The sequence below is a fragment of the Condylostylus longicornis genome, unplaced genomic scaffold (genome assembly GCF_029603195.1).
Source record: "Condylostylus longicornis isolate FDR11 unplaced genomic scaffold, ASM2960319v2 ptg000072l, whole genome shotgun sequence".
Taxonomy (NCBI): domain Eukaryota; kingdom Metazoa; phylum Arthropoda; class Insecta; order Diptera; family Dolichopodidae; genus Condylostylus; species Condylostylus longicornis.
The window spans coordinates 3,155,225-3,175,183 of record NW_026578040.1 but is presented as its reverse complement, the minus strand read 5'-3'; the positions used below and the strand labels follow the sequence as shown (position 1 = coordinate 3,175,183).

Below are 19,959 nucleotides of genomic sequence, written 5' to 3'. Positions count from 1 at the left end.
CTAGATCTAGTCGAAAATCTAATCTGAATTATCTAGTCTAAAATCTAATCTGATAAACAGCATTTAAATTAGTACTCTTTATTTAATTTTAATTTTTCCATATACTTATGTAGAATTTTGCTAAAAAACACAAATTTATTGGGACATTGCACTAGGAAAGGAATCTTTGTATAACGCACTAAATAAATCCAATTTTCATTATCAAAAGTTTTGCTTTATTTTAAATCCTTTTAAATTTACTTAATTGTCTCATAATATATTATTTTACATAAAATTTATTACTTTTTAATTTATATAATAAACTTACATTGTATGTTATGTGAATCCCTTTTGAATATAATAAATTTAATATGAATATTTTTCTTGTGTCTATATATAGTATACAATATTTTTAATATAATATGAACGCGGTTAAATTTAATATGTATACGTGAATTCAAAATATTTAAAACAAAAAAATTAACAAGTACCTTTAGTGTCATTAAGCGAACAACTATATATCTTTAAAAAATCGCTGTTGAAATGTAAAAGGATTAAGAAATTAGCGTTATGTGTTTTCATTCTTTACTTTTAATTTTATTATATGCCTTCTCTCTAAAAATGAATTTTAAAAATATTTAATGGATTAAATTTTTATTTTTTTTTTATATACAACAGTATACATTACGTAGGTACTCCAATAATCTAAAGAGTTAATATTTTATATATACATATTTCTTATATAAATCGTTACAATTTCCGTGTATGTTCTAGATGGGTAAGTTTTCGAACACAATTCTACAACTTATTCTCAAAGTGAGTCATAGTGCCCCTAGTGGTTTTTCTTTAAATTTATGCAATTGAATTAGCAGGTACCATACTTCCAAGACATATTGTAGCGCTTATTGTATTATAATGAAATATTAATTAGCCATATCCTTAAAATTATTACGTTAAAGAAAAACTCTGGGGTATTGAAACTGTTCTGACCTAAACCTGATTATATTATTTTTTATAAATTTGGTCAAACGAAATATTTTAGATTGCATTTTTATTATATAAATTTTTAAATATAAAGTTGTTTTTTCAATCTGTTGTGTTTAATTTCAATGTGAAATAAACTACTAGTTGAAGGAATTTATGTAAGTATATGTCAAATATCAAAATAAAATATTGAAGGCAGTTAAATATTTTAAGATTCCTTATTATGATTATGATGTCTTAAATATTAGAAAATTTCACAATAAAATATAGAATTTTTTTGTCAATTAGATCTAAAAAAATTTCATAAAATATTATAAGAACTATGCAGTTTATTTCTAATACAGTTTTCATTCATCAACTTGTTATGGGTAACCTGGTTAGTCCGGTTTACTGAGAGAATCCCAGTAACTAGTGGTCGATCGAACCATTCAATATTCTGCGTCATAGTCGGACTATGTGATACATAGATTTTGTTGGTTTTTTGTACGAATATAAAAGAAGGTCCCCCAAAAATATAAATTTCAAAAAACCTTTGAGAACTTGTGGCGATTAGAATAAAATATCATTGTATGTACAAATATTTTTTTTTCACTTTTTATTTAAATTATAACCTTTGCTATATATAAAATAATGTGGTTAATGAAATTTTATATAGAAAAAATAAAAAACAGAAAAAAATAAAAACAAACGAAAAAATTTAGCCATTTGGTCTTAAAAAATTAAAATTATGGTTTAATTTTTGGTTTTTTCCCCTTTTTTATATTTTATGCTGATTTATTACATTTAAAATAATTATATAAATTTTATTTTTTTTAATAACTGAAATAATAAAATGAAAGAGAAATCACGATTAATTCAAATAAATTTAAAAGTTAGTACTTAAGACACAAAATAAAATAAATTGAAAAGGGAAAAGTGCAAAATGGCTTATTTATGTCGCATATATTTATTCCAGCCCATAATAAGTTGAAGGTTGAAATTGAAAATGTATAAAATTTTTTCAAAAATGTGTTTTTCACATATAAGGATCCTTTTGTATACCAAAAGGATACTAATTTTTTTTTTTTATAAAAATCGGTCATTTATTTTTCAAAAGTAATGATCCATAAATATACAATTTTTCATATATATGAACATTTTGTGACGTATACACATATGGTTATTTTATATATATATACATAAGTGTATACAGTATGTATACGCATATTTATACGTAATAAGTGCATATAATCGTAATTCAGGCCAATTTAATATGAAAATAATAAAATTTTTTTCTTGAAAACATACTAACATGCACATGTATACGTATTTATTACTTTTATGTATTCTCATTAGCACACTTTTAAATATATTTAATCATTTACACAGAAAGAGAGAATAAGTGCCGGGTACCCTCACATATCCCTTTTCATTCGCAATAAATGATTGCCTTTATTCTATAATATTATTTTCTACACATACACATACATATATATGTACATGTCCAATGCTTTAAAATAAAATATATACAATAATTCATTATATATAATACAAAATGATATATGTACGTACATATTATGTATATGTGTAATGTATAAATTTTGTATTAGAAGTTTTACGATTAAAAATAATCGACAAAATTCTGCTATAAAACTGAAAATTCACATGAAGAACAAGTAAAAGTGTGTAATATCGTTATACTTATACTCGTATGTACATATGTATGGGAAGTTGAAAATATATTTGAAAAAATTTTTCTTAATAATTTTCTTGGATTTTTACTTTTTTTTTACAAATTATACCAATTACTCAAAACTTTTTGTATATCATATTGTAATATACAATCATAAATTCATTATAAACCCATAAATTCGTTGCCATTTTAGCTCCATATCTTCCTAATGCTACGCTTATTAATACATAATATATTGTGTTCTTACAGGAAATATTTTATACTGTAATTTTAGTAACTAAATAAATGCGGAAATAAAATGCTGAAATTTTGATATTTTGTTTTTGATATTTTGTTTTAATAAATAAATAATTTTGATATTATGCTACAGAAGGAATAACTCTTCAAAACAAAAAATTGAATTTGAAAATTAAAAAATTAAATTTATTCAATGATTTATCATAATGAAAAACGACTTGAATGAAAATTCAATTATATTAACTGGCATACTTAATTCAAATTGGGAAATAAAATTGTATATCCTATAATGTTCTAATTAGAAGATTTAAGTAAGAACTAAGAAGATTTAAGAAGATATATGAAAATTTAAATTTATAAAAATAAAAAGACCTTAAAAAAGAGGTTTTTATTAAATAAACCAACATTTTATATTAAATTTATTTTAAAAAAAATCTGATGTGATCCACACATAACCGACCGCAACGTATATTATCTAGATTACTAAAAGTATTCTATAAAATTATAAAAATGCGTCTTTTTTACAATTTTAAGGACAATAATAAGCTTTTAGTTAACATACCTAGAAAAAAGTAATTTTGGCTCTTAGTAGCGTTTAACGCTTTGTGCTAGCCGAATTACCTGAAATGTCCGCCAGTTATTTTTGTTACAACCAGAGCTTAAGTATTAAATTTCAAGAAATTCCATCAATTCGTTCCGTAGATATGATAAAAAATTATAGATAGGATAATAAAATTGGCCCACAGATCAGTTTCCAAGCCCTGATCTTTCCAAAAAATTTATAGGTTCATTGTTTTAACATCTCGAATTTAAATATTAAATTTCAACGAAAACGGTTGATTATTTCTCTTTATATACACAAAAATGTATATTTGGCCTGTAGTAAACGCCCAGTTGCTGACACCTGATTTCTTCCAAAAGTTACGACATTTCGCGGACGTCGAAATAAATGCCATGGTCGAAATAAACTTACACATAAAATTTCATCAAAATCGGTTAAGCCGAATTTAAGACACACGCATGCACAAACAAACAAACAGACCGACAGACCCACAGCTTGCTAATAGTAGTTTATTTACACTTCTCCACCATGGAGAAGTCGTTCCCACCGGAAACATATGCAAAATTTGTTGCCATTACATCACCTACCTTATTGTATACACACTGCGGTCGGTAAAAACTAATAATTACATTGGAATGTTGAGTTTCTTAATATATAAGATTTGCAATAACTTAATTTTCATCTTTTCAACACATTTGTACACAACTTTGTTCTTATACGTATAATAAAATATCCGACCTCGAATAATAAATTACTTGTTTTTGTTCGCACACGTTGTAAATTACAAAAAAAAACAATGATTATTGAAGCTTATGAACGATAAATATTGCGAACTATATTGTGTTCCATTATTTCAAATGCCCTTATTAGTTTAATATACCCCTACACCACCAACTTTGTTATTTAAAGACATATAAATTTACAAGAAAAATTTGTAAAACTCAAAAATTTATCGTTCAAAAACAATTTAAATTGCAATTTTACATGAATTAATTGTAATCATAGCGCAAAATATAGAAAGATTTACGATAATTCGAATAATTAGTGAAGTGAATTAGTGGCCAATACAATGGTAATATTGAGTTGTAGTGAAGCCAAATGAATATTTTTGGCTAAATTTTCAATTTGATAATATCCAGTAAAATAAGGATTATGAATTAAAGAAATTAGTCAATAATTTTACACTATAGAAATCGCGAGGGTTACCCATTCCAATTTCTTAATGCTTGAAAGTAAAAACAAAATTTTCAACTAGCCTTAATTAGAACAATAGCTTTTAAATTAATGATTTTTAGTTTATGTATACATAATGTATATCATCCAAATTTAATCAACTTAAACTTTAAATCGATATATTAAGAATTTCATTTTACAACTTCAACTTCCTGAACTCAACCGAGCTTATATAACAACACTTATTTTGCATTTTTGAATAATTTTATTAATTTTAATTTTTCATTCTATTTAAATTCTTTCAATTTGATCCAACAAAAGGCAGCATTTGATCATGATTAGTATTAAATTCCAATTAATTGGAAATTTCTAACAAATATCAATGAATTCCAAATTTTTCAAAATTTCGTTACTAAATTCTTATTAAAAGGTGTTAAACCTTTTTCGTTGTTAATCGATCGGCTTGTAGATTTAAGATAAAATTCTATAATTTAACCTTAATAATTGAGCAAAAAGAAATTATTATAATAAAATACTAGGAATTCAAAATTATGTGACCCATTACATGCTCATCGTTATATTGCTTCATCATAATATTTTGCACTATTTGAATTGTATACGTATCTAAAAACAGTTTTGATAACAATATACACACTCCAACTAAATATCAAAGGATGTCTAGACAAGTAAAAATATTTGTTATTATTTTGTTTTTTTATTTTTATATGGTTGAACCTTTTAAAAACAAAATACAAAATCCTGCTGATGTCAGAAGAAAATTTTTGCTTTTGTTTTACTTGATTTTTTTTATTACTTTAATTCATTTGGGAACTGTGAATTTTATATGGTCTTCACTTAAATTATCTGAATACATAATTTAACTAAAATTTTCGTACTAAGTATACAATGAAATTTAGAATTAAGTTTTAAATTTGTTGCGTCCATCAAATATAAAATTGTTTTTGAATTTAAATTTAAATAACAAAATTTTATTACTTTTAATAATAAAATTTCATAATTGGCTCACTGTTTACTTACTTGTATGAGCCAAAATTAATCTAATAATTTATTTTGTCGCAAAAAATACTCTTTCAAATTGAAAATCTAGATGTGAAACTAGTAGAACAATACCGTTTTTTGAACTTATATAAAAATTTGCATAGGATTGTGCCATAGAGCACTGTCATATACATATTGCAAAGATTCAATTTGTAAAAGTTTTACATCCAAAGCTAATTAATATTTTTAAGATATGATAAAATTTTTGTATGAAATTAATATGTTGTAATTACAACTACTTATATACATATACTATATGTATATAAGTTGTAATTGTAATATATAGTGTTGTATATATAAGTAGTTGTATACACATCCCAATCTACAACACTATATTACTAGCATACAAAATCTTAAAGATCAAATGGAATTAAATCAATTTTTGTATAAAATACTCGTATCTAGTCAACACTATATCAAATTCAAATTTGGCTCATCATACTCGTACATAAATAAAAATTTGTTGAAAAAAAATGTTCTACAAAGTTCTAAATCTCGTTGCTTTGATTATATTAAGAAAAGAGGTAATACCATATAAAATACATATATATAAATGCGACTGCAAGGAACTAAGCTAAAATAGCCTTAAATCCTATTTTGCCACTGGCTGTTTTTTTTCTTTCAACATCATCTATTTCCATGTGTGTGTGACATTATATCGGCCGCCATCGGAATTCTAGAACGTTGCCATTCACTGCATTTGTACATTTTTACACTTACAATAAACATGGTCGCAACTTTCTCTTTTCGAAACCAAAAATAAAACATGGAAAAATTCCTTACTTGAGTCAAATAGGTTTAAGAAAATTAAGATTTCAAGCGACACATTTTCATTACGTTACTATTAAAATTTTCTGTATACAATAAAATTATTTAAACTCAGGGTCGACAAATTAAATTTGTAACTTTCATAAATCCTAATTTTGCAAATTCTTAAGGTCTCCCTCCCGTCTTTATTACACAACAAGTAGTTTGTAAAATATACTACGACCTTCTTGCTTTTAAAGAGCAGAAATACAAATCGCAAAATCTTTTTCGGTCCGCTCCTTAATTCACAATCGTTCCGTCTTAATCAATTTTATATAATAAAAGTCAAAATATCATAAACTTTATTTGAAAATTTTTACCACATTTTCCCAAAAACTTTTCTAACATCGCGATTCTTTCATTGTATCTAATTAACGCTCACCTGTATAAAGTAACATACTGTTTGCGTTGTCATGAATATTTTTAAAAAGAAGAAAACCACTAAAACGAATTTACTTTTCTCTTATGTAAAATAAATAAAACTTAGAAAAAATAACAAGCAATGAAATATCTTGTAAAATCTTTTTTATTGCTTCTTGTGTAAGTAAATTCTTAATTTTCTTTTACAACTTTACATTTTGCTTATATTTTTAGTTAATTTTAAATTGTAATGTAGGCACGATCTTTTATATGAATTATATGTGAATAAACCTTATATGACAATCTTGCAATCAACGCCCATTAAACTTTTTAAAAGTGAAAAACATGATTTTTCCTTACGTTTTCGTATATAATAAAGTTCTAAATTAAAACAAATTACATTTTTGTACAAAATACATTTAAGTACATTTTGAAGATTAAATGAAGATATGAGAGGCATCTGAATATAAAATAGAACCAAAAAGAAAAAATTAAAATTTCTTCTGAAAATTTTAATGATTATTCTTAGTTGGATTTGTTGAGTAAATAAAAATCTCAACAAATTTAAAACTTTCTAATTTTAAAAAGAAGTTTGCCTTTGCCTTTTATTATAATAGAGCCGTGGTCAATACTTTTCTCAATTTTCCAAACTTTTACAGTAATGCCACGCATAAGTCACCTCGTTATAAAAAATCTCATGTGGTCAGCACATAACTGACCGCAATGCGTATTGTCTAGTTAAGTGAAAGTGCTACAGAATATTATACAAATGGCTGTTAAATACTTCTTTCCAATTTTTTGGGCGTTAAAAAGCTTTTAGTTAACATACCTAGAAAAATGTAATTTGGCTTTTAGTAGAGTTTCGCTTTGTGCTACCCAAATTCCTGAAATACTCGCCAGTTAGTTTCGGTAACAACCAGAACTCAAATATGAAATTTCAAGAAATTCCAACAATTAGTTCTATTGATATTATAAAAAATGTAAATTCGGCCCCCAGTTAGGTTTCCGAGCCCTGATCGTTGGAAAAATGTTTTTATGTTTATTGTTTTGACACCCCAAATTTAAGTATTAAATTTCAATGAAATCGATTGATTATTGTTTTTTATATAGCTGATAAAAAGAAAATAGCTGATATATCTGATTTCTTCCAAAAAGTAGGAGGTTTCGCATACGGTCTAATGAGGCTTATATGTGAAATTTCAAATAAATTTGTTGAATATTTTTGGAATGCGTTCCTATCGAAAACTCGATATGCAAAACTTCTTGCCATCACATAACCTACCTATGTAACTTTGTGTATACATATTATGTATGGAAAGCGGCCGCTAAAAACATATAATTCTGTTAAATTCAAGATTTTTATAACCTTTACGAAGTGCAGTGTATATTCACTTTGGTATTGTAACCACTTGAAGGAGTCGTCTCCGGCGTGGATATATATATATATATATATTCTTGCTCAGTGTAAAATTCTGCGTTGATTTAGACATGTCTGTTCGTCCAGCCAGCCGATCGAACCATAACTTAAAAACGAATAATGCAATCGACACCAAACTTTCACAAGTTTTTTCTTTTGTGCCAACGACGGCTGCTATTGTAATTGGATCAATTCGGACAAAGGGTCCGGATAGCTGCCTTACAACTCAAAGAGGTTTTCTTAAATATTTCAAAAATTAATAGAGATATTAAAATAGAGAATAAATTTTGCAAATATGTGTCTAATATAAAAAACATTTTACATATGTTCTAAATTTTAATGGAATGGCTGCACTGGTTCGGGTAGCTGCCATATTCAAGAATATTTCAGAAACAAATTTTTAAATTCATATTGTCAAAGTGCAGGGTACTATTCAGTCGGTTTGTACCGACTCAAACGTTTATAATCGTTTTTTTAACGATGTATAAAAAAAGAACAAAGACAAAATTTTATATAACTTTCATATAGTTTGAAGCAAAGTGTTAGTATAATTTTGCATCAAATTATTTTGGCTGCAATATTATTATGTTAACATTATTTATGCCAAATACAAAGGCTCAAACACTTGATTCAGTTTATCAGTTCTTACAATATTACGCATCAAGGTCAACGTACATAAACTCTTTGTACGTAATAGTACTGACATGTATGCATACCCTTATATTTAATATAGCGTCAAGCATCACAATAGTGTATATATATATATGTTTTTTATTGTACAGGTATTGTGCACATTTCTACTACCTTCGAAAGAAATACAACAAATAAAATTAACAAAAAAAAACATAAGAAAAAATATTATTATCTTTGAACGTTTTATTAAGAAATTTTCAACCGTAAGAACCCTTAAGAACTTTGAAAAGGATTTTAAGTGAGATTCTTCATATCAAAAAAAAATAAATCATTACTAAAATGCACAAAAGAGATAGAAATTCATTTAAAAGGTTATCTAAACAAATTTAGAATTATTTTAAGCGTTTTTTATCACTTTCTATGTAAAAATCCAAAGCTTTTGAGCTCTAAATGCACTCTTTATGCTTTTAAGCACTTTTCCGATATGAAAATTTTGAAAAAAAGTATTTTTTAGTTTCACTCTGACTGATCGTCCATGTGAAACGGGAATTAAAAATTTCTACACCCTTGAAGATAGAGATCTGAAATTTTATATGTACATAGATCTATACTATAGAAACTTATTTCTATAGAAAAAAATTTTTACATATCTACCCCCTTCTATAAGTTATAGTTCCTCAAATAGGTAAAAGTGTTATTTTTAACTAATTATTTTAAAGAAACCATAAACATTTTTCAAATTTTACAGACGTAAAAAAGTTGTGGCCGGTTTCTTCTTGTGCAGCACAGCATAATTGAGTATTAAAAATAAAACAAAATCACTGCTAAAATTAACCGTTACTTATACAACCTGTTTTTTTTTTTCAAAATTTGATATTATTTCGTTTCTAAAGTAAAATGAGCCTGAAATTTTAGCATATTTTAGACACCAATAAATAGTTTATTTCTTTAGAAGAAATACCACCCCCCCCCCCCCCCCCCCCCAATCCCCTCTCAACTTATCGCTTCTCGTAATTTTGATTTATTTTATTAGTTTTGCAATGTAGTAGATTGTTTTTAAAAGCAGTATTTTCACTTGTTTGAAGGGAAAAGTGCTACTTTACGAATTATTGGCTTGACCCAACTTTATTTTTTTTTTATTTAAGTTCTTGCAACACAAAATGTTATCGTTCTTTTTGCTAGTTTTATTTTCTAAAAACAGTGTTGTTTGCTCTTTTTTGCGGTCTACCAAAATTTAAAAAAAAGTTTTGATATTTAAAACAAAAATACTCTTTTTGCGAATGAATTTCATTGGATTTTGTTATAATAACGACAAAAGATCTAACATTCACGAAGATTGAAAAACTTACAGACGACAAAATTTGCATTTTTCATTTTTCAGATTTATTTCAGAATTTCCAAAGGAAAATTAAAATTATAAATTGAAACACCTGATTAACTCTTCATTTATTTTTCTATTACTGGATCTCGTATTTTCTAAGCATGAATATTAAACAAAACTTTTGGTATCAGTTTAGTGAAAAAATTTCAGAAAAAAATTGAAAACGTTTGTAGCCAATAATTTGAGAAATTTTTGCTGCAATTTTTTTAAATGCAAAACTCAATTTGTTGGTATGAATCGAATTCACTTTTTTTAAAATTAAGAATTTTTTTTAATTATCCAAAGCTGAAGAAAAAATGCGACATATATTTTGAAAAAATTAGTTTCTATGCTAAAATACCAAAAAAAATTATGAGCAAAGTATAATTTAAAAATGCAAGGCAAATGTACATAGTACTCACCATTCTCTCAAAGAACTATATAGATGAGTTATTCAAAACCTGAAATATTTGCGAAGCTATTGCAATTTAAACTATTTAATTGTGTCAAAAGGGAAGTGTTGAAAAAACAATATAATTGTATAAGATCAACCTACACAATTTGGCGACTCTTTTTTACAAGCACAATGCCCTTATTTCGAATTTCGTCTGTTCATAATTAGACAATACGGAAAATATAACTGAGATATAATCAAATTATCTTTTTCATAACAAAATATATTGCAATTAATCGTACTGATTCCTAGTATTGTTTAAATACCAAAACCCCCTTTAATTCCTTTACGAATTCATAAAATCAATATAGTTTTTTACTCTGCTAAACCCAAGTCTATAGCCTCTTTGTAGAAAATTTTAATACGTATAGCCACTTTCAAATGAAATATTGTCGGACATATTCTTAATTAAAAATGAAATCTAATTTCTTTTAAAAGAAAAATGTAATTTTACATTTATTTATTTATGTGTTCAAGAATGAAAAAACCACATATTTATTATAATATGAAAATGCATTTTATATTATATTCAACACATAATTGTGTAAATCATTTATATATTATGTTAAAAGTAACATATTGAAATATAAAGAACAACACCAAAACCAGCAACATTTTCTAAATCTACTCTCCTATAAATATAGGCACATTATATATATACGGAACTTATACTTCATATTATAAATGTAATGTAGTTACTAAAACATAACACCTATACATACATATATTAGGTGTCCTTATAGATATGCCATTTTTTAGCAAAAAAGATTCTTTCCAAAAAAGATTGAATACTTATTATTTTCACTCTGTTCGTCCGCCCGTGCTTCAGTACGTACATATATCTGTTAACAAATCAAAGAAAATCTGATATCTGATATGACAAACCCAGCGCAATGTGTATTGTCTAGTTAAGTGAAAGCGTTACAGAAATGCCTGCTAAATACTTGTTTCAAGTTTTTTGGGGGTTAGTAAGCTTTTAGTTAGAGTTTCGCTTTGTGCTACACGATTCCCTGAAATGTTCGCCAGTTAGTTTCGGTAACAACCAGAACTCAAATATCAAATTTCAAGAAATTCCACCAATCGGTTCCTTAGATATGGTAAAAAATGTAAAATCGGCCCTCAAATCAATTTCCGAGCCCTAATCTTTCCAAAAAATTTATATGTTCATTGTTTTAATACAAAAAATTTAAATATTAAATTTCAATGAAAGTAGTAAACGTCCAGTTACTAGCGCCCGATTTCTTTCAAAAGTTGATCAATCCGTGCCATAGTCGAAATAAACTTACACATATAAAATTTCATCAAAATCAGTTCAGCCCAACTTGAGATACACGTGTGCTCACGACGACACACAGACAGACCAGACCGACAGGTTGCTAAAAATAGTTTATTTACACTTCCCTTCTATGGAGAAGTGCGTTCCCACCGAAAATTCGATATGCAAAATTTGTTGCGGTCGATAAAAATGACCATTAAAACTAACCATTACCTAAAAGCCGTTTTTTTTTCAATTTTTTTAATATCGTTTTTCTCTTAAGTTGCAGAAGTCTAAAATTTTAGCAGTTGTTAGATACTAATAAATATTTTATATAGACTATCAACATTTTTAAAATTTTAATTTTCGGCGGCTTAAATTTTCGTAAGTGAAAACTTTTCAGTAGTTTCGTAAGTGAAAATTCTATGTAGTCAAAAAATGAAATTATTTATCTTAGTTAATTAACTCACGCAATTAACCCTTGAATTCGACCGTTATAGTAATGCTGTTCCAAATTTTTTTGTTTTTCACTTGTCCTAAACATATGCAATAATTTGATATATATTAGTATTTTATTGAAACTAATTTAAATAGTTTTTAAACACGTTATTTTCAATTGTTCAAGGAAAAAGTGATACTTTACAAACCATTGATTTGATCCAACTTTATTATATTAGAAAAATGAAAATGGTAAAACGGAAAATTAATAAAATATTCTTTAACTCTTTCATAAGTTTAAAAAGTGATGTTTAATATATTTTATATAACAACCAAAGCTTTTACTTAATTTGAAGAGCTACATATATACTTACTAAATTTTACATATATGTATATAAATTTAAATCAAATTAAATATGTAGATTTTTTTAACCAATATTTCTGATGTAAATCCAAGCCGATGGCATTTTAACTAAAAATGTTTAATAATTTATTTTGACAATTACATACATACATAGAAACAGATGAACTATCGAAAAATATGAATATGAATTATAGACAGTCGAACCTATAGGAAAACTATAACAAAAATGACAATCGTTAAATAACTCCTACAGCTCACAGTCGAAGAGAAAAACGATATTAAAAATTAAAAGAAAACAGTAGTTTAAAGGTGTCAACTAATTTCAACAGCCCTTTTACTATGATAATATTGGCTTATACTATTTCGTAATAACAGAAGCTATTTTTTTGCGCTTTTGGAATTCTAAAAATTGTCAAAAAATTCCATTATCCAAAGATTATGGAGAGCTATAATATTTTGTACGAACGTATGTTCGAAGGGTATACTAAATTTGCCGTACCGTTTGTAACGCTAAGAAATAATAGACTCAAGTACATGTTTTTGATCAGTGTTGAATTTTGAGGCAATTTAGCTTTATCTGTCCGTCCGTCCATTCATTACAACGATTACTCAAAAACTAATTGAGCTAAATTCACCAAATTTTCGCAAATAATTTATTATAGTAAATACCATACCCTATTTAAATTGGATACGATCGAGCTACTGGTTCGGGCCGCTGTCATACAACTTCAAAATTTATTTGGCTATATCTTAAAAATTATAAAAGCCATTATAATATTATTAATGCCATTATTGTGTTTGATAAAAGTCATTGAAATTGCTTGGCGCCTTCTGGTATCTGCCATACAACTTGAAAAGTTAATTAGTTATATCTTAAAAACTGTTCAACCTACAGTGATGAAATTTTGTAAAATAAAATTTGGTAAAATGTTAGGTATATTCATTGTAGCACTTGTTATAGTTTCAATACAACTCTGAAAGTTACTTGGCATTATCTCAAAAATTATTAAAAAATCATGAAAACAAGTGTATTACTAGGGCTGTTATGTGTGATAAAAATCGTTTAAATTTCTTGATCCCTTATGGTAGCTATCATGCAACTTCAATAGTAGCAAACAGGATAACAAATTCGTACGGGTATCACTTAGTTTACTTAGTCAACTCTATTTTTTCCTCGTTAAACATAAACTTATGAACATATGAGTTATAGGCTTTGTCCTAACGATAATTAATAATACACTCTTTTTAAAACTCTTAGTTCAGTCTGTTTAAGGCTAATTGGTTTCTATCCCTTATTTCTTATTAGTTTTTAAGCTCGTCTTTATAACTTTTTAGTAAAATTCTTCACTAGTTTATATAACGCAGATGTTCTTGGTTTACGTGCCTTAAATTGTTCTTCCGCTTATTGAATAACCTTGAATAAATGTAAAATCACATTTATTTCAAATTGTTTATCCCGGCTTTTTTCATATTGCCAAAGTTCAAATAAATAATAATTACTTTAGCTTAACATGTAGACATTAAAATTTTTCAAAGTACAAATTATTATACATTAATTCTTTCATTGTTTTCATAATTAATAACTCATAATAACAATTTTTATATATTAGCACACAGATTTATTAAAAACGTGCTGAATATAGTCATATCCTAGTACGTAATATAGGAAAATATTTAAAAAATGTTTTATAGAAACACGCTATTTTAGAATTTTTTTATTTAGTCATCTACTTGACTTTCACGAAGAAAATGATGAATAAGAACAAGGTGGCCTTCCAAACGCCAACTAGAACATCGTCAACCAAAAGCATTGATAATAACAAAATTTCACAATATTTTTTTGAAAATCTTGTCAAATCAATTGAAGTTTCATTAAAATCCCCCGATAATTTGAATAAAAACCGAAACTTAATTTCAATTAGAAAAAATAAAAATAAAAAAAATTCAATTTCATTTAAAACAAGTTTCAAAAATGTTTTAGTTTCATATTTTGAAAAGAGTAGTATTCATGGATTTGCCTATTTGGTTAAAAGGAAATTACACATCGCTGAAAGGTAAATGAACTTTTCCTAAAATATTTTTGAACTTAATAATGCTAATACTCCTTAAATAATATGTATATTTAAAATATGTACATTCAAATTTAATAACTTTTTTTTCAGTTATGGTTTCTGGCTAACAATTCTATTAATATCAATATTTTTCTGGGTTATAATTGGTTTGGGGTCAGTAGATCGATATAAACGTGATAATACAGTGATTTCAATGGAAAAAGATTTTTACTTTTGGAATAGAACATCGCCATCAATTACAATATGTCCATTGGAAAATAGACTAAATACAGATTTATTTGAAATATATATCAAGTATAAACTGAAAATTAGCCTAAAAATACACAGTAATCCCTCATATAACGTAACCTATCTTACTATACATAATTTCGATATACATATGTAGATTTTACTTTTCCCACCCACCTATTTTCATTAATTGTAATAAATGTCATTTTTACTTCATCTGACGTAGCTTTTTTTCGGAAAAAAACAAGAGTATTTTTATAGAACCTTATGTATTGCAATTTAACTTAAAGTAAAAATTTTTAATCCCAAAAATTATGTTATAGGAGGGATTGCTTTAAATTATAATAATCTAAAACTTTTAAATGCATATACATAAATGTGTTTTTTTAATTATAGGTCTCAAAATATAACTGATATGAAATATAAGGAAAACCTTTACAAATTTTTAGAATCCTTAGCAAATTCGAGCTACGACAATTTCAAAGATATTGAAATATTTCCAGGAATGGTAAATACACATTAATTTTTCTATATATGTACCTAAAAACAAGAATTTTTTTTTGGTGTGATCAAAATTAATAGTTAAAAATGATCAAAGTTTATCAGTTTCTTATTTTAATATTAAATATTTTAATTATTTTAATTTAAACCACTATGCTTTCTAATTGAAATTCAAACCATGTCTGAAATTTCAAAATACTCAAAATACTTAATCAATTAGTTTTCAAATTTCAATTTTTTTCTTTAATTTTAATTTATGTACATACATACATATATTTTATATTCAAGGACTTCAATGTAGACCCAAGCAATTACATGATGTTAATTCGTAATTTGACTGGTGATGATCGTTTTCATCCTGATGTAACACAAAGGGTAGCCTTAAATGAGAACTCTAAAATGAATATGCAGTAAGATATATACATACTTATATAATTACATATCCATATATATTCAATTATATATACATATGTACACATGTATAAATAATCCATAACATATGTATACGTTAATAAAAATTAATTATTTTAGGCAAATTTTAACCGAATTTGGAATATGTTATATGATTAACAATTATTTTGCGGACTTCGTTGCAACTGATTATTTATTATTACATAAAAAACGTAAATATAGTGATCCAGAAAAGGAATTAAGTAAAATGGATGTTTTTGATGATATTTCTTATAATGTTTATGGATTTCGAGGGGCTACTAGGGTAAAGATAATTATTAGATTTTTTAAACTAATGTACATACATATATAATTAAATATTTTAAAAAGGTTTTTGTACACAATGCATATGATATTGTTGGAGTCAATTCAAGTAATTTTAATAACTTAATATTTTTAAAGTCTTACACCAATTTTTATAATTTTAAATACATATTATATAATATACAATTTATTCCCAATACAACGAAGACCCAAAATTTGCGTATGTATTACGAAGGGCTTTAAAAACAAAATAAAAGAGTTGCATATTATTTAAAAGTACCTAAACCAGATATTTTTGCTTGATAGGAACGTCATTTATATTATTATATTAAAGACTCTTGTCATTAAAGCATAAATATGGTATTTCTACAATGTATAGTTTTCGGTAACGTACATACTACAAAAGTATTGCAACACTAGTCTTTGTATTCAGTAATGCCAATGTAATGTGATAATATTGTAGTTTGTCTCGCTAATCATTTATATATTTACACTATTCCTACAAGAAATTTTTGTACAGTTGCACAAAAATGTTGCCAGCTTTTTTCAATAGAGTATTTTCATTTTCCGTTACTTAATTTGACAGCAGTTTTTTCTACAATAAAGGATACTTGATATTTAATTTCACGTTATATGAGAAAGTTCACATTTTATATGTCAAATCAAATCACTGATCTTGATAAAATAATATTATTATTTTGATTTTAAAATTTTGAAATTATTTTAAATTCCTAATTTGTTTGTATTATTTCCTTTGCTAGACTGTAAATTAGAGATATTGTATCTTCATGTATTATATTTGAAATTACATATGCGGAAACTGTAGTTCGCGACAGCGAATTTACAAGTAAATCCACCTTTATTGCAACTAACGACAAATATTTAAGTTTCTTTTTAAAATACATATGTATTTATTATCTATTATTATATGAAAATAAAACATTTGAATATTTACATATTATACTATTTTAAATATATTAACTATTCTACTTAAGTACAACTATATTTGTTTTATACATTTGAACATGAAATATGTTAATGTATATTTATATGTCAATGAGATTTAAAGGTGTAAGACATAAATTAACAGAGTTACGTAAAACTTTCTTTAACTTTTTTCTTCTTTTAGACTGGCATAAATCTACAACAAAAACTATAAATATATATGTATACACACTTGATATAATTACTGCCGAAAATTATGAACAGTAAGTAAAAAATTTTACATTTTATCCCTAAATTAAATATTCCTAAGACAAAATCTCCGCATTTTTATTTTAGCGTAGCGACAATTCAACAAAGAAAGTGCCGATTCCCTCTAGAAACCAATTCCACACATTATACTTTTTATACAAAGAATGTTTGCTTTCAAGAATGTCGTATTGAGGCTGCTTACACTTTATGTAAATGCATTCCTCATTTTTATCCAAATAAAGGTTAATTGTATTTTAGATATCGCTTTATTATTTTTTTCTAATTATTAAATTTTTTTCAATATGTAGGAAATGTAAAACGAACATGTAATTATATGGAATTAATAGAATGCATTTCAAAGTATTCAGGTAATACCATGGACCCTTAATATTATGGAAAAAAAAATAAAAATATATTGATTTCTGTGTTATTATACGTATTTGAAAATGTTTCGAACTCCAATACTTTCTGTTTTTCATTTCTAGAAAACTTTATTGAATTTAAATTTTCTAATATCACTGGAATGGAAAATTTTCGGTGTCATTGCTTAGAAAACTGCAAGGAATCTAAAATTGTAATAAGTGCAGTTCAGGTAAATTTACTTGAATTAGTAATTTTTCATATCCTTACTGATTATTCTTTTAGCGTGAAGCTGTAAACGATATTTTTAATCATGGATATGGTGTGGTTGTTTATATTAGAGGTTATTCTGTTATTCGTTACAAAAGACAAGTTATTTTTACGTTTGAGGATTTACTAGGTAAATTTTTTTTTGCTTAATTTGAAAAAGAAAACAAATCGAATAGAAATTTCTTAATTATTTAGTTTCAATTGGAGGAACGGCAGGATTTTTTCTGGGTTTTAGTGTGTTAAGCATTGTTGAAGTTTTTTATTTTTTTACACTACGATTATATTGGTATACAAAAGGTTATACATAAATATTTAATTTAGTAACATGACATATACAGGATGTCTTTAAAGTGGTGCACTGATACATATATCACCGTATAGAACTTCGTTAGCAAATGAAATAAAAGGTTGCACTATTAGCAACCGCTGTAGAAGTGGCTCTTAAAAAGAATTTTTTTTAACTGAATTTTTTAAAAGTAGGCTGTAGATTTGGCTGCGTTAGGAATAACGATACTTTTAGATATGCGCCATACTATAGGCTATTAAAAAGTACTTAACGAATTTCATATAACTTTAAGCACAGATACCACTATCAATTAAAAAAAATTTTTGAAAATTAATTCGCAATATGACAGCTACCCAAAACTTTCCAGATCCAAAGAGTGTTCATTGTCCACTTTAATTTTGATGTATTAGTTACTCTTTGAAAAATAAATGAGAATGTATCCTTTAAAAATAATTGAATATGAAACAATATTTTTTTGAAACAAAAAAAAAACTTGGAAACAACCAGTTTTTTTACCGACCGTATTGTGTAAACAATAGGTAGGTTATGTGATGCCAACAAATTTTGCATATCGAGTTTTCGGTGGGAATGCACTTCTCCATACTAGGGAAGTGTAAATAAACTACTTTTAGCAACCTGTCGGTCTGTCGTGCCTGTATTCAGCGGGCCTGTTTTACATTTTTGCACATTTTGAAGAAAATATTCAACCGATTTACTTGAAATTTTATATATAAGCTCAGCTCAATCGTCCGCGAAACCTCCTAAAATCTGGCGTCAGCAACTGGACGTTTACTACGAGCCAAATATACATTTTTGCGTATATAAAGAGAAATAACCAACCGATTTCATTGAAATTTAATATTTAAATTTTTCGTATTAAAACAATGAATATATAAAGTTTTTGGAAAGATCAGGGCTCGAAAACTGATCTGCAGGCCGATTTTACATTTTTCACCATATCTACGGAACGAATCGATCGAATTTCTTGAAATTTGATATGAGTTCTGGTTGTTGCCGAAACTAACTGGCGAGCATTTCAGTGAATTCGGGTAGAACAAAGCGAAACTCTAAAAAGAGCCAAATTTACATTTTTCTAGGTATGTTAACTCTAAGCTTACGAATGTCCCAAAAATTGGAAAGAAGTATTTAATATACATTCTTATAATATTCTGTAACACTTTCACTTAACTAGACAATACACATTGCGGTCGGTTATGTGCTGATCACATCAGATTTTTTTATTTTGGGTCTCTTGGTTCTCTTTTTTAATTGTGCAATAAGAATATCTCAGAAAAAAAAGTTTTACCCATTCCGGATGCCCAAATCGATGGTATACGTTAAAGCACCGATTACTGGATCACTCTGTATATATTTATAATGTATTCATATTATATATTTACAATGTATGTTTGAAAAATTTCGCTAATTCTTGTGCTTTAAATTAATTAAAAAGTAGAAAACTAAAACCGAATTTTGTTTTATTATAATTTTACATCCAAATGTACTCGTATGCCTGTATAACAATGTGTGAAATTGTATGTATGCAATAGAAAACACAAAAAATTGACTTATTATTATCT

At 26.2% G+C, this 19,959-nt stretch overlaps 1 protein-coding gene across 1 annotated transcript; it reads left to right on the top strand.

The window, feature by feature from the left end:
* The first annotated feature begins 753 nt into the window (after positions 1-753).
* LOC129612380 (uncharacterized) lies at positions 754-18,401 on the top strand. Its single transcript, XM_055525940.1, has 13 exons — positions 754-757; positions 14,736-14,808; positions 14,917-15,120; positions 15,451-15,562; positions 15,844-15,965; positions 16,087-16,270; positions 16,336-16,378; positions 17,339-17,477; positions 17,551-17,705; positions 17,772-17,831; positions 18,015-18,055; positions 18,109-18,223; positions 18,289-18,401. Exons 1-13 carry the CDS (start codon positions 754-756, stop codon positions 18,399-18,401), a joined length of 1,365 nt encoding a protein of 454 aa, XP_055381915.1.
* The last annotated feature ends 1,558 nt before the right edge of the window (positions 18,402-19,959 follow it).

Coding starts and splice junctions, on each gene's coding strand:
- LOC129612380 (XM_055525940.1), top strand. Junction 14,809..14,916: donor AAATTACACATCGCTGAAAG/GTAAATGAACTT, acceptor CTTTTTTTTCAG/TTATGGTTTCTGGCTAACAA. Junction 15,966..16,086: donor AACTCTAAAATGAATATGCA/GTAAGATATATA, acceptor TAATTATTTTAG/GCAAATTTTAACCGAATTTG.